The following is a 16027-nucleotide window of genomic DNA, read 5'->3' as shown; positions in this document are numbered from 1 at the left end:
GTAAAGTGCAGCTTTAGTGCTGATTCAAGCAACCTGGGTCTTTTATAAAATGCTTTATAATTACAGTAGTTTCACCTGGTTATGCTGGGTATAGGGGTAGAATCAGACATTGTGTTTATTGATGGTCTGATGGTTTTGTCATCATCTTTCTGCAACCTGGTAAAGTTTAGGATGACAATGGTTAATCAACATCAGTGGAAAAAAAATATTATCAGTAACAATTTTCAGAAGAAACATCATATTAATTCATTACTTAAATTTTGCTACCACCCTAACGATGACGGTAGAGTAATGTTGAGTCATTCAGAGATCTCTGTATTCATTAACACTATACCAGGAGGCTTTCCACATGTCCTCCTAAAAGCTTCACATATAAATCAGTAGGTTATGGTTAGAGTAATTGAGATAAATCCCCTAAAGGATTGGTCATAGTCCAATGCTCAGAGAGCTTGGCTGTGAGTCACGAGGTCATACTTCAGTCATAGCTAATTACTACAGCCACTGTGGCCCTGGGCAGAGCACTTGGCCCTGAGTAGCATTGAGAGGACTTTTTCTATAGTTGGCCTTGGACATTTCCTTAGCTAAATTTTGGACAAAATCACCAAGCCATACACATGGGCTGAAGTTAGCAACTTCTGTCTCCTCTTTGTCTTGACTGCAAATGAACTCAGCATATATCTAGCCCAGACGCGATTACATTTCCTCCTAAAAGCTTCCCACCACTTAATTTATTAACATTTTATTATGTAACATCAGAGCAGATTAGTGCTTCTGTCTGTGTACCTGTTAGAATCTCTCTCTCTCTCTCTCTCTCTCTCTCTCTTTCTCTCTCTCTCTCTCTCTCTCTCTTTCTTTCTCTCTCTCTCTCTCTCATCTGATCAGTCCAACACTGTTCAGAGCCTAATGATTTATTCTATTCTCAAGGTCCATGATGGCTCAGTGGGGTAAGATTCAGTTGGTCCAAGGTCAGCTATTGTCTGCTGAATAGGCTCTGGCTATTTGAAGCCCTTCTGCTTGCTTTGTTGAGTCACTCTCTTCAATATAGATGCCATTTTTTTGCCCCTTCACATTTGTTCAGGACATTGTTTACCAAAAGCTAAAAGGCAAAAATTAAACATCTAGCAAGTTATTAAGAAAGGTAGACATATCTGAGAACTGTCTGGGCATTGTCGTGATATTGTAATGATCACACATCATTTGACAGTCCAAGACTTTCAGCCTGCTATCCCCCACGAGGCAGAACTAAGCCCAGGAAAATAAGCACTTTTTACTTTTGCTGTAAGTTAATATGAAATTATTTAATTCCATGCTGTTTTGGAGCATTTCTGTTGATTCATCACAATTTTTTCATACAATATAAGGGGCAACTGATGTAGAAAACTAAAAATTAAAATAAAGATACGTGATTTTGTTTTTTTGTTTAGTTTTTTACTTTCGGACAGCAATGCAGTTGGTGCAGTTGGTGTTGTAGACCCCGCTGTTTTCATAGCTCTTTTAAAAATGATCCAGATTTTATGTGGTGACATGTTAAAGGGTAGATGTCTTTCTAGGAAATGACATGGCCTTGACAGACAAACAAAAGAACAGGTAACATGCAGATGGACAAACAGATGAGGTAGATTAATAGCATAGTTATTCATGCTAGTTTAGCTTTTGCTCAAAAGATTTTTCCAACTTCAGCAGATAGACAGTTTTGTTAGAGCTATACAGGCAGGACAACGTACATCAGCCCTGTGATTGGTTCCTTGCACTAGCATTACCCAAAATTAAGACTGCCCAGTTTACATTGAAATGAAATTGGGTATTTAGTGAAATACATCAGCCATTTAGTAGACATTAGAAGACATTTGTAGGACATACTTTCTACATGTACCATGCTGACCTAAAACATTGTGACCACATTGGTTAATATGCTGTTGGTCCTTCTGATGACTCCAAAACAGCTCTAACCCACTGAAACATGTACAAGACCTCTGAAGATGCCCTGCGGTATCTGGCCCTTGTCAGATTTGCTCGGGTCTTCACGCCTGCCCATTTTCCTGTATCCAGCAGATTGACTACAAGAACCGATTATTAACTTATCATTTAACATGTCCCAGACTTTGACACGTGCCGTTATTACAAGATAATCAGCGTTATTTGCCTCATCTGTGAGCAGTTATAATGTTTTGGCTTATTAGTGTATATTTTATGCCCACAAGTACAAGATTAACCCTAACTGGGAAAAAACATGAATTTAGATTCCCTGCTTTAAATAGGTTATCCTTGTTGTTGGAAGCAGTTTTTTGTAATAATTAACTCTACACATTTAGTTTGGAAGGAAAAAACTCATCTTCAGTTTTGTAAATTTTAAATGCACTTCTCATTCACGGTAGCATATGTCATACCCATTTATATGCATATAAAACAAGCCTAAAGTAATATATGCCTATTGGTCTGTTGCTTTGGTAGGAGTGAAGGGTACCACCACAGCAGCCTGCTAAGTAGGCTGCCACATTTAAATGTATTTAGTTAATTGCAAATATGATGAAATTTTAAAGATGTTGACCACCTTAGTTTAGTAACTAAAATATCAGGGCTGATATTGGACAATAATTATGTTTTTAATATTAAAAGCTGGTTCAGCTCCATTAGTCAAGCCATGTTTTGCACTGCTGAAAAGAAGCAGCGGATGTGTTTGAATACTCACGCAGGAAAATTGTTGGGAATTTTACAGATCAGGAAACCGGTCAAAGTGATAAGAACAAAACCACTCTACATCATGGTGCACAAACATTGGCCTGTACTCTAGATTATAGTGTTTTTAATATGGCTTTGTTTAAAACAAAGTGGTAATTTAATGCCTGAAGGCTGTGTTTTGGACTTTAGCTTTTGTCTAGCATTTTTATTTTTTGTCTAGCTTGTTTAGCTTTTGTCTGGCTTTTGCACTGCAGCACCACAGAGATGGATGCCCAGAATCAGAGTATTGCTACTGTATGCACTTGGCTCAGAGAGAGAGATGTGCATTCATCCATTGATTAAACATGACTGTGGCGTCCGGGAAGAGAAGGGAATGGAGATGGAGGGATCATTAGAAGGGAGATTCATCTGACCCGGTGAACTTTTATTGACCGGCGATGGCGTAGTAGGAATAGACTCGTCTTATTCCTCCGACCGCCCTGTTGTGACAGCTCACAGTTCCATAGCCGGTCAGTGCGTCAAGGCAATGAGAGTAGTTTATCATAGAGAGAGGCTGTGCAGTGGGAGACGGTGGAACACATTTATCAGTTTGAATGCTGTTTTGAGTTTGTGCCTTGCATGGATAATTAGAGGCTGAAACATTGTGGTTATGGTGTGTATGAAGGGTTATGAAGCTCTGACCTCACATTGATTGTTATAGTTCTCTAGAAAACAGTTCAGGGCATGATAATTCAAATTTTACTGCTATAAGTTTTTGATTATTGTGATATGATTCACAATTATATTTAAAAATAAACTGAATAAACAAATGTGACTGGAGGAACTCTTTGTAGTGTAATATAAATCCTAAAAACAATACAGGAAGCTTTTTTATATGTCTGTTTTTAATGTTTTGTGTTTGTAACAGACTGAGAATTTTATTTTGACCAAAAATGAGCACACACACTTTATTGAACAGAATTATTGACTGAAACATTGCAAAATTGCTGCATTTGATGTGTAATGCACATTTTTAACAACTTGTCTTTAGCTGCAATTTTCTGTGCATGTATCTCTGTGTTTATCTGTGATTGTGTGAGTGTATTTTTGTGTATTTTATCTGTGCATGTGTGAACTGTATGCTCATACCCTAAAGCTGGGTCTAGATGCTGATTGAGCTGATGGGAGCTAGGGAGGGCCAGGTGCCATGTGCTCATCCTACAGAAAAAGCTGATTAGAAATGACAGTCTGTGACATTCAGTAAGAATGCGGCCAGAAAGGACCCATGAAGTTCACTAGACTAGAAAACAACTGCGCTGTCGTCTGGCTCAAACAAGTCTTTTTCCGCTCTCCACCGCTCCAGGGAAGGACTGCTACAGAAAAAAGAAATAAGGACCTCCTGGTTTTTCTCCTTCTGAAAGCACCTCTCAATCCTGTCTGTTCATCTGCTTTGGTCAAAGTATGGACTCCGTCATTGATCATGCTGATTTCATGATGTCTTGTCCAGCCTTTAGCTCTGCTCTTGTTGACCTCATGAACTCTCTTCCTTCTTATTTAAATCTTAACATTTAAAATGATTTCTGGTCATCTGGATTTATACATTCCAACAAGGGATATCAAGTTAACTAGAAAGTTTACTGATCACAAATAGGACACAAGTCTAGAATTTCGTCCAGAAAAAGGTCTGAATCATTCGCCGCAGTTCAGGCAGCTTTCCATCAAACTAGCTCAAACTTTATTTTTGGCTTCAGATATTTCTGAAGTGCTTGACAGCACAACTCTGTATGCCTGCTGGTCTGCTCCATCCTGCTCTTTTCTCCCTCTGTCACGTTTCACTTGAACTTTCCCTGACGAAATCAATCCACCCTTTATACCAAACCCGACTTCAATCACCTTCACTGCTAGGAGTCAGCTGCTAAAGAGCTCAGCCCACGGTATCAGTGTGCCACTGCCAGTCACAGTGATTTCAGCCAAACCATTTTAGGTTTTGTAATTATTGCCACTGTTCGTTAATTTATGTTTATTTATAACCCAGTACACTCAAATGTTTGTATGTTAAGCTGAGAGCACCTACTTCGGGAGAACAAAAAAAAACTAAACGACCCTTGTGTATGTGTGTGTGTATATATATATATATATATATGTATATATATATATATATATATGTATGTATGTATGTATATATATATCACCCTGATAGAGATGCACCGTTACCAGTTTTTCCCTTCTGATACCATACCGGGCTGATACTGAGTACCCCGATACTGATCCAAACCCTATCTAACCTAACTCACACAGAAGTCCCAGAATTTATACATACATTTTAAAATATTTTTGCTTGGTAAAATCTTTGCTCTGCGTCACAAATAAAACACACTCAGCTTTGCTAGATGGCATTTACTTTTTGGATTATATTTAATTGATGTTTAAGAAAACTTATTTTTGTTTATTTACTGTATATATTTAGTATTTACTGTTATCTAATTATTAATAACCACGTTTATCTACTTAAGTAAATGTAAAATATCTTTATTGTGCAAAACAGTGAAAAACAGAACTGAGCAGTATACACAAACCATCAGCACACAGCATCTTCTTTGGCTCAAAAGCGGAGCTGAATGTTGCTTCAACATTAAAATTTCTGAAGTCATTTGTCTCATACATGCGTCTTGTTCACTGCATCTCTGATCGTCAGTTCAATAAATATCACCGTCATTCACGCTGTCAGTATTAGCGACTTTGTGTTTTTTCTGGTGCTGAGTGATACAGCTGACCGATGGAGGAGCACCGCAGGCAGGGCTAGTGGATGCAGAGGCCCAGCTAGCGGGTTGCTATGCTAAAGGCTAAATTGAGACTAAAGGCTATCAGTATGCCACGAGAGTCCAGCGGTTTCTTTCGCTCTTTCAGTAACATTATCTCAGACTGTAAGTGACCACACAGCAGCAGATGAGTGATTACTGAAAGAAGCAGCTCAGCCGTTCAGGTAAGCGGCTCCGTTAGCATGTTGTTAACACCAAAAACTGCCGTTACAGATTCTGCCGTGAGCGTTTTTACTGCTGCATGTCATTGAAATATGAAAAATGGTCTAGATTTTTGCTTGCTACTCATTACTAATATATTAACTCAGTACTAATTTGCTAATTTGATGAGGTTACGACAATCTTTGGCCAGCACATCACTAAATGTAAGCCTTAGACATAAGAGATTGAGTTTTCCTGACACTGTAAATACGTTAGCTCTTTTCTCAGCGTCAGTGAGCTTCCCTGTTTATCTTTGGCAATTTCATATTCATCCCGGCCCTGTCACACCAGCCCTCACAAGATTAGAGGCTGATTTAGAGCTTTTCTGATTTGTTTACATCCTCAAATCCTTTAAAGCTAACTTCCATTTTTTCATTCTGCGAGCTCCAGTCAAGACTAACACTAATGAAATGCCAGATTTAGGTTATGTGCTCATACATGAAGGGGATTTATTATGGCCAATGCTACAGATATTAGCTACTCATGCTTTCATGCTGGGAAAATAGAACATCTCATTCAGATGCCCTTGTGACTTTTTTGCTCCGTGTTAAAGTAGCAGAACTCTCTGTTCAAATTGCCCTGAAAAAAAGTGTTTAATAATGCTGTTCTTTCACTGCTGGCTCAGAAGAGATAGTCTGGTCAAGAAATGTCATTCTGACACTTGTCTTGAACTGATGGGGCACTGTCATTCTGACATGACTTCTGTACATAATAAAGTACTTTGACCGGAATCTAAGGTCACAGGCCTAGGTTCACAAAATGTAACATTTATAGCGTTAAATAGTAACATCAGGACATCAAATAGTACTGCATTAAATGACATTAGGATCTTCACCTTCTGAGGGAAAAGAAAGGAGTGAATTTGGTACGTCTAGACATGTACATATAGATGTACTGTGCAAAAGTCAGAGAACACACTTTAGTTCATTTCATTTCCAAAATTTTTCAGAAAATCTTAATGAAGAGTGATGCAAGACATGATGTACGACCAAAACTGTCACTGTCAGATAAGCAGTACAAAAAGTTTTCATCTTCGAGAGAGAGGAGAAAATCAAGCTCCACTTTTGCTTCAGTTCTGAAAAAAATCCACAAGTGTTTCTGTCCATCTTGTGAGAAGACAGCTCAACATTGTTGGTCTGAAAGGATGTATAGCTGTCAAGAACCCATTATTAAGAAAAGGAAATACATAAAGAAGACAAACTACAAATCTAACAAAGACAGTGCTGCAGTCATTGGACAAACCCAGAGCCTAGACCGTAACATTATTGAATGTATTTGGGATTACTTGGATTGTAAGAAGCAGAAAATTTCATTTAAAACCAAGTTCTTTGAAAAACTAAAACCAAGTCTCCCAAAAGAATGGAAGCTGTGATAAAGGCTGGGAGTAGACACTCTAAATACTGAAAATTTATTAAGTTAATGTTTTCAGCTTTCCCCCACTGTGATGCAATGAAATCTTAACGCACATGGCCTTTTGAATAGGGTTGTTGGTCATTACCTGTGGGCTTCTTCAGCCTAAATAGACAGAGCAATCACAACTCCTCTAAATGTGATGTTTTCCTACTGCTGTAACAGTAAAGTGTATTGTGTTTGTGTGTCTTCTCTGGTTTCAAGTCAGGAGACAACAGCATTTTTCCACCTGTGTTTGATAAGCTGTTTATGACCTTCATTCCAGGTAGCAAGCAGGCTTTGTAATTACAGAGAAAGAACTTAAAACAGTGTTTTTGAGGACTGCTAGATGGATTATGACCATGCTTCTAACGGGGACAGTCTTGTCAGCTGTAGATCGTAAGCTTGTGGTTTTCTGTCACATTGGCCAGCAAATGCTAAAAGAGGTTTGCTCTTATCTTTCAGAGTCTTCCTGCGAGCCATCAATCAATACGCCGCTGTGCTGAACAAGAAGTTCCTGGACCAGACGAGCTTTGAGCTTCAGGTGAGTGTTAATCTCAAATAAATGGGTTATGAGAGAGAGAGGGAGACAGAGAGAGAGAGAGAGCACAATGCAATAATAGTATCTTTAATTCACATTATTTATATGTGGACGTGTACATTGTTCATCTATATTTTATCAGTCAAGTAAAATAATTTGCAGATTTCAGACCCCACTGGGCAGTTGCCGCAATTTTCAGACCAATATGTTGAACTGTGTCAACATGAGCATGTCCCATGATTTCCTGCTAGTAAATCAAAGCTTATGCTTGGCCCTCTTTCAGCAGGTCCTGAGTAGGCCTTTAAAGTAAACTGCTTTTACTAATGCCTTTCTCTCACTGTATGAAAAATGCAGCGACAAAAAATAGTAAGTTTATGAAAAGAAAAGTTTGCAGGCGTGACAATCCTCCTCCTACAAGCCCATCACAACTGGTGTGTGTGTGTGGGTATGAGGGAGAAGGCGAGACACCAAAGGGCGGAGGGAACCCTCAACGACATTCTCATAGCCTGCAATTTTAAAGAGTACTGTTTGAATATTTTAAAGAGGTTCTCTCGTCGCTGTCTGGTTCTGTTTGTGTTATGTACTGGCTTAACCATTGGATAATGGACTCTTATCTTGCGTGGAGAATAATTCAGACCAACAGATCTGTAAGCTTCCGTCGAGGTCATGAATGTTGCACTCTGAAGAGAGAAAAAGACAAAAGGAAAAAAAAAACAGCCTAGAAAAGGTTATAGCAAACAGACTCTGCTGCTGATGTTCACTTTAAATTAGCTTCCCATTCGCTGCTTTAACTAATTGTAAGTTATATTATGAGCTCCTTTTAAAAGATTACAAGGGCATGTATTTATGTAATAATGACATACTCATTAAAAGAAACCTAAATTTAATGCCGGTCCATGGACTTATTTTCCAGTTTTTCACCAAATGAAGTAATGTAATAGAACACTACATAGTGTTGATTTGCAACTAAATTTATCATTTTATAGATTTGGCTATTTCCTGAAATACATTTCTCGCCACAATATCTGATGCTGACCTTTCTCTGATCACAGCCATCTTAGGCAAACTGGGCAGTAGCCAAGGCCAATCACCCTCCCTTCCAAGGGGCAATCCCTTTTTATTTTTTATTTATTTACAGATACAATGTCAGATACAACAGTTACAATGTCTAGTAAAAATATTCACCCCAAAGTACATTCAAATCTTTAAGTAAATACTATCATATGGTGACACGACCAGCCCCTGGACTTGATGGCCAAATCATTTCAATCATTTGCAAAATCATTTGCATTTCACTACTCCTCCTATCAAAAATGCATATCTTGTGTAAAACATTTAAGACTATATGCTGAAAAAAGTAAAGCTGTTTAAGTATAGCCAATTGCTAGGCCAGGCAGTCATAAACACATTTCCTCTGAACTCCTCCTACACAGGCTGTGTCACTCCAGTTTTAAAAGGGTTTCAGTGCTGAGTAGTGTTAGAGAAAATGAGATGGGTAACACTTTGACGAGCCAGTCATGTCATGTGTTAACGCAGTGACGAATAGTGATGAGACCAGCTGAAAATGGAACTAAATATGTTGCTGTTTATTAGGAGAAATGGCACAAGAAATAATCAAGAACTCATAGACTGAACATGTCATAGGGAACTTGTCAGATCTTGTCTTATCTTAGAGCTTAAGATAGGACATTTCTGTAATAAAGACTCTGGATAAAAATGTTAGCCCCATTAGCTGTGAATGCACTACATTGTCTGAAAATATGCTCATTTGAAAGGTTGTGCAATGTCAGCAAATCGCAAATTAACTAACCACGGCGAGCTAGTTAGTTAGTTAGTTAGTTAACATTCAGCTCAGACAAATTCTGGCAGTGACTGTTAATATTAACACATATTGAAGTTACTACAAGAACAAAACTCTGCCTAGGGTGCCCATAAGCCAAGACCCTGACCCTGTGTTGGATAGTGGTGCAACAGATGCTATTTTGCTGATTCAGTGGTATTACTTTTTAAATCGTTTACGGGCTGCCATGTTTAGGTTGTTCAAAACAGAAGCAATGTAACAAAAATTAAATGCATTAAAACTATGGATCATAGCTTGCTTTGTCCTTTGATAAGTAAGCGATGATTTACTTTTTCTCCCTATTTCAGCTCTGGAATAACTACTTCCACCTGGCTGTGGCCTTCCTTACCCAGGAGTCTTTGCAGCTGGAGAACTTCTCAAGTGACAAACGAGCAAAGATCTTTCACAAGTGAGTATTGAGCTTATGTTTGTAACGCCGGCAGGCAACTCTCAGAGCCTGCACTCTTCTCAATAATACATCATATACACCCTTAGACACAGGGAAAACCCTACAGTGAATCACTCTACTCTGTAGCTGTGTGTATGAATTTTTTCCCTGATATTTTGTGGAAGAGATGTTTCAGCACCTGTATAACACTGTATGTGGCATATAAAGGACACATTTCATAGTCTAATATATATTAAATTCTGATGTTTGGGCATACATAGCTGAACTAGCACGTATCCCCTGACCTACAGGCTGAGGAGGCTCTCTGTTGATATTCCTGGCACCTTTCTCCAATAACCCATTTCATCATAGCAAGTACACTACAGAGTAGCCTGCGTAACCTGGAGAAAATAAACATACTTGTTTTTTGTCAGAAACTCCTATTTTCTTCCTTTTTCCTGTGGTTGGTAGTTCTTGGAGGTTATCTGTTTAATAAATCACACTTTTCCGGCCGGAGTGTACTGTTTTAAGTTAGCCTGCAGGCTACTGTCATTGTAGCCTATTATTGTTATTAAACTAGTAGGCTATATGAAATAGTCTTTTTGTATTTAATTTTATTTTTGAAACTTATTGAAGCCCACATTCATTCACAGCCGAGGCTAGAGTGATACCTTATGGTACTATAGAATGTTTTGAAGACAGACAGTATATTAGAGCTGATATAAGATTAGGACTACAATATATAAAAAAACACGAATTATAACACAATTATTATTAACCTTAGAAAAGTTTTTGTTTTTTTATTTTTTAAACTATCGATACATTTTTTGAAATTTTTATCTTCCACCTTGCCATCATGATGGGTAGAATCACAGTTCCTGATGGTGTCATCAGTCGACTTGAGCCTGCTATGCTGCTATCTCTCTACTCTGATGTGCTTTCTCTGTCCCACTGTACATCATTGTGGCTTTCTATAGGAGTCATCTCTTCTCTTTTTTCATCCTCTACAGCAATTACAGTAGACTATATGAAGAAAATTGCCCCCGTGCAGCTCGCTCTCTCACTCTCTCTCACACACACACACACACACACACACACACACACACACACACACACACACACACTCTCTCTCTATATAACTCTCTCTTGTCTCTTTCTCCAATGTCGTCTTCTCTTTCCTCTCCCTCTCCCTCTCGGTCCCCTCTCTCCCTCCCTTTCTCCCTCCCTCTCTCCTTCTCTTTAGATTGAGCTTCTTGCGTTGCACAGTCCAACACAGATTGCAAGGACAGTATTTTAGTAAGACTGCGATGTGGGTGTGATGCAGTTAACCTTAATTAAAGTTTAGTGCCTCTTATACACAGACTCACACACACAACCTTTCAGTCTACAGCTAATAAATTCTAATTTGTTTACTTGACAGCAGCATTTCAACCTCTGAACAACACTCAACCAAACCCTCATGTACACACACCAAGCTGTTGATTTATTTTGGCTTTCGTCAGAAAAGTGTCTGTTTAGCAGGCCTGTGTGCGGTTCCTGACTGCTTGCTATCCCTCTTTCCCCTGTCTTTTGAACTTATTCATAGAGGAGTGTGGAGCAGCACATAGCATCTGAAACTGTCCTCCTTAGTTCTGTTTATCTAAAAATATTTCCATCTCTACAAGTGTTGTCATAAAATTATATCGGCCAATGTTATTATCAGAATTTTTTTGTTTCTTAAAAGTCAACATGAAGTCAGAGTGGACCTTTTTGCCTTTGTAGTTCAAGTGCCTGGTTATATTAACGATTCATCATATATTTTTTATATTTCGCTGCTATCGGAGCAAAACCTTCTATCTCCAAAACGGTAACTTTACAGGAGAAGGAAAAAACATACTTTACTTTTAATGTAAGTCAATTTTAATTTTAAGATGTAAGACTTTTTTCCCAAGTAATTTTGGGCTATTTCTAGGGGTGGGAATCTCTATGCACCTCACGATTCGATTCGATTACGATTCAGAGGGCTGCGATGCGATTATAAAACGATTATCGATGCATCTCAATGCATCTTTTTTTCTATATAGCATTTATATTTTCTCACTGTGTGAGCTCAAGTTTCGAGTTCAAGCTTATTTGTCACTTGCACAACATGTCAGGACGTTTATGCATTGAAATGCTTGTGGTGAGGCTCAGCTAATCACTCTACAGAAAGTAAATAAGTAAAAATAAAAATACAAGAAAAACCAACTGAAATATATTAAATATACACAAAGTATACACACGATATATACAGAATATAGAGACAATATACATTTTATATGGGGGAGGGGGGGGGTTGGTTTCCTGGTACGGAAACTCGTCGTCTGCAACGAGAGACTGTCAAACAGTAAAAAGTGGCGAAGCTGAAGTCGCTTCTCTTTCGAATTCTCCCGTTCCACCTTAAATGGTGCCGCATTTACATTCGGTGCCTCAGTTAGAATTTAAGGTGGAACAGGAAAATTCGAACAAGAAACTGGAGAATAAGAAGCGACTTCAGCCTCGTAAAACAGTCGAATGTTGAGAGACATTTAACTGATCAACTTCTGAGGAAAAGTTTTCTCGCGGAGTTGGGAGGAAAGCATCTGTCGGCGAAGCTTAAAGCAGAGTAGAGTAAATCTGCATTTTCGTTTATATTGTTTAGTCTATACTAGGAAATTATCACACACTGACCCATACTGGACATTAAACATTGCGGTTCCCAAGGTGGTTTGATTTTTGTTGAAAGGACAAAATGGCTCTTCTGAACATTTGTGTTGCGACTCCTGACCTAACCTGGCTTTAAAGCAGAGGGAGCCGGTCGGATTTCTCGCTCATCCAGTTGTGTTTTTGTTATGTGCTGCCACAGACTGTCCGGGCGCTGCACTTACCCACTTCCAAGTTCCGCCTTTTGTGTTCCGTCAACATTGCGTTATAAATGAAATATTTAGAAAATCGATTTTTGACATTTATGAATCGATTCAGAATCGTTCACATCCGCATCTCGATGCATCTAAGAATCTATTTTTTCCCGCACCCCTAGCTATTTCTATAGTGTACTCTTCTTGAAATTTCCACAAAATGTAACAGACAACAGGCATTTTTTTACGTTATGCCAAAAACTGAAAAACGATGAAAAACGGAGATACAAAGTTTTGCTCTGACGGCAGCGATATGTTAATCTATTTTAGATTTCCTGTTATCTCCCATCAAAATGTAGTGACTTTTGCCTGCTTCTAAAACATATCCTGAATTTTGATTATCACCACAATGTTAACTAGTAATGTCATGTTTAATCTCCCACATTCTCAACTCCCACCTACTCAGAGAAAAACGCTTCTAGCTTGGCTGTCATCACTCGAATATACGTCACAATCTGAAAGGGAAATGTATTGTGACAATCTTCATCTCGGCTGAGACCTGAATTCTTTAGTGCTAGTCTGCCACCTAATAAACTACCTAATCGCCTGGAAAAGTTGTAGTACTGTTTCTGAGGCTTTAACACATGCTAACCTGCTGTTTGTACATTTATGCACATGAATGTTTGCCATGCACTCCTAAGTAACCCCACAGGTAATCTTGAGTTAGCAATGGTAGTTATATATATATTGTTTACTGGGACTTGAAATGTCTACAAATTTCATAAGGTTCTAGTGTTACATCCTTTGGTACTCACACAGCTTCACACACCTTGCCTGACCTTTTACAGACTCACACAGTACACAAACACAGTGTTCCACCTCCCATGGTTCCACTTGTTTGCAGTGTAGTCATTACTATAACTTTTCAAAAATGACCTCTGAAATCTCTGAAAGAAATCGTATATAGATGGTTAAGAAATCTTAAGCCTAGTGACAGGATTTTTCTATTTTTTGACTCCTAGTTGTTGTCAAAGTCTCCAGTTGTTGAAAGCACATGTAAAGGTGCCACATTCCCCTCCTCAAAGCATGAGTGCTCTGTCTACTTTTGTGTTAATAAGGCCTTAATTTTGGTCGTCCTTGTCATCATAAATTATGCCTCTTTGAGAGCTTATTGGCAAAACAATCAATGGTGGATGAAAATTCAGGAGAGTGCCTCAGGTCCTTTAAAATGTCAGGACGTGACAGTGTGGCGATGAGCGGATATTAACAAGAGAGTGCTTGAAGCTTGAGGCAGGTCACCTCTGCAGAAATGGCACATTGAAGGTGGAACAGCTTTAGATGAGTCAAGAGAAACAGAGGAGTCCTGGGGTGTACACTTGATCTCAAAATATACACTGCCTGCCCTTTATTTCTTTTTTGTTGTTGTTGTTTTGGTGCAGATCTAGTGTCTGTAGTAATTTGGATTTAAAAGGTCTCCACAAGAGCTAAGCAGTCTTTCATTGCGTTTGCAAGTAGGTTTAGAAGTCTCTGTAAAAATAGTGAATTTATCTAATTCTTAAGATTTTTCTGTCTAGCTTTCTGTCTTTTAAACTCTGTCTTTCTCTATGTTCAAGCAGTTCCTTTTACAAATTATGTGATCCATATCTATACCGATGAAAATTTGCAGAAATTCCATGGAACTCGAACATGAAATTCATTCACACCTCTGAATTTGAGTCATGTGATCAGATCATGAATATTTGCCTTCAGGCTGCAACGAATGAATGAATTCCATAGTTGAGTAATTAGACTGTTGTGGACAGCCTGTCAGACATGTCATACATGCAGTGTCCTAAAGCATTCTCACCACATGCGAAACATCAGTAAATCCGCTTTAAAACACAGAAACGGAATTTTCTTCTTCATCCTGGAGAGTAGTGTTCACGAGCTCTGCTTTCAGGGGGCTAAAACACCATTTTCGTGTGGACAGGAGGCCGAAATGTGGAGAAAAATATCCTTATTCATCTGGACGATCAGGTCTGTGTACATTAGCACACAAACGACTCTTATTACTGATAAATATAGTTTATCTGTGCAGGATATACAAAAGTGCAGCTAATTCCTTCAGCTGCAACATCGTTTATTCTATTTGCTGAACTAAACCAGGGCTAGCTACGAATCAGACAATGACAAGCTATTTTAAACTTTTGACTACGGTTTTTCTGAGGTTTTAGAAGTTATCTCCTCTGAGCTTAAGCCATTTTCTTCTATAAATGTGTTTTCATAAAAGTGAAGTCTTCCCATATTTTTGTCTTTTGTTTTTTTTTGACAGTATATGAATCTATGGTTTTCAATTTCTGTGGCATGGTGAGGATTTTGTATTGTCAATTTTATGGCACAAACAAACACATTACAAACGCAATGCAAATAAATACAACTATTTTTTTTCATGTTCAGATCATCACTTTGTGGGATGTCAACTTCACAGAAATAGTTTATTTCATTTCCACTGCCAGAGGCTGCGTGAAGCACTGTTGATACTCCTCATGCACCTGCGCACACTTTGAGATCTTATATGGTACGGATAGCAATTTAAAAATCCTCTTCACATGGAACACTTTGTTTTGTTGTTGTTGTTGTTGTTGTTTTTTTTTTTTTTTTTTTTCTTTTGATGGAGCTGCAAAGATTTACAACTTGGATAATGATTTCTTCTTGAAACTGCAGGTCCTTATTCTGTCCTATAGCTCTGTAGGCTGTGCTTAAACCAGTTTTAGTTTGCCAAGTCTGGCACAAATGTATGAGGTCTATCATACTAAACACACTAGACAAGATATTAATAAATATTCAACAGAAAATAAGGCATTAATTAACAGAAAAGTAGGTTTCTTGTGCCTTTGGCAGGTTTTTAATTTCCCTGGCTTCTGACCTTTGTCATGTTTCGTTGGCTCAGTCCTCCCTCTCTGACGTCTAAGGTGCATATACTCATGGTACCAGGGCAAATGTTCACCACGGCAGCTAAAGAGTCACTGGAACAGTACCTGCTGTTGTCTGCTCACGCCACCAGAACACCCCACTCAACTGTAGTGGTTCAGGATTTCTGCACTGCTGCATAGAAACTCCCACCACAATTCTTCGCACCCTGCCTACTGAAGCCTTCACTGGCGCTTCAGGTGTTCAGCTGTGGCACTGTCTTTGAACTGGGAGAAAGATTTCAACTCATTTTAGATCTGCCCGGGTTTGCCTTGTTTTGCCCGTATTTTGTGTTTATTCAGACAAGTGGTTCACATCCTTAGATCATAAAGATGTTTATAATTAGTGGTAAAACCTACCGTTTTATGTTTTTTTTTGTTGTTTTTT

General features: G+C 38.5%; 1 protein-coding gene across 1 annotated transcript in view; it reads left to right on the top strand.

Moving 5' to 3' along the window:
* dock1 (dedicator of cytokinesis 1) overlaps window positions 1-16027 on the top strand; it is a 293715-nt gene that overhangs the window by 211888 nt on the left and 65800 nt on the right. The window contains 2 exon segments of the mRNA XM_036572082.1: window positions 7533-7611; window positions 9757-9857. Of these exon segments, the coding sequence (XP_036427975.1) occupies window positions 7533-7611; window positions 9757-9857 (180 nt within the window).

The sequence above is a fragment of the Colossoma macropomum genome, unplaced genomic scaffold, assembly GCF_904425465.1.
Source record: "Colossoma macropomum unplaced genomic scaffold, Colossoma_macropomum, whole genome shotgun sequence".
Classification (NCBI taxonomy): Eukaryota; Metazoa; Chordata; class Actinopteri; order Characiformes; family Serrasalmidae; genus Colossoma; species Colossoma macropomum.
This window is presented reverse-complemented; position numbering and strand designations above follow the sequence as displayed.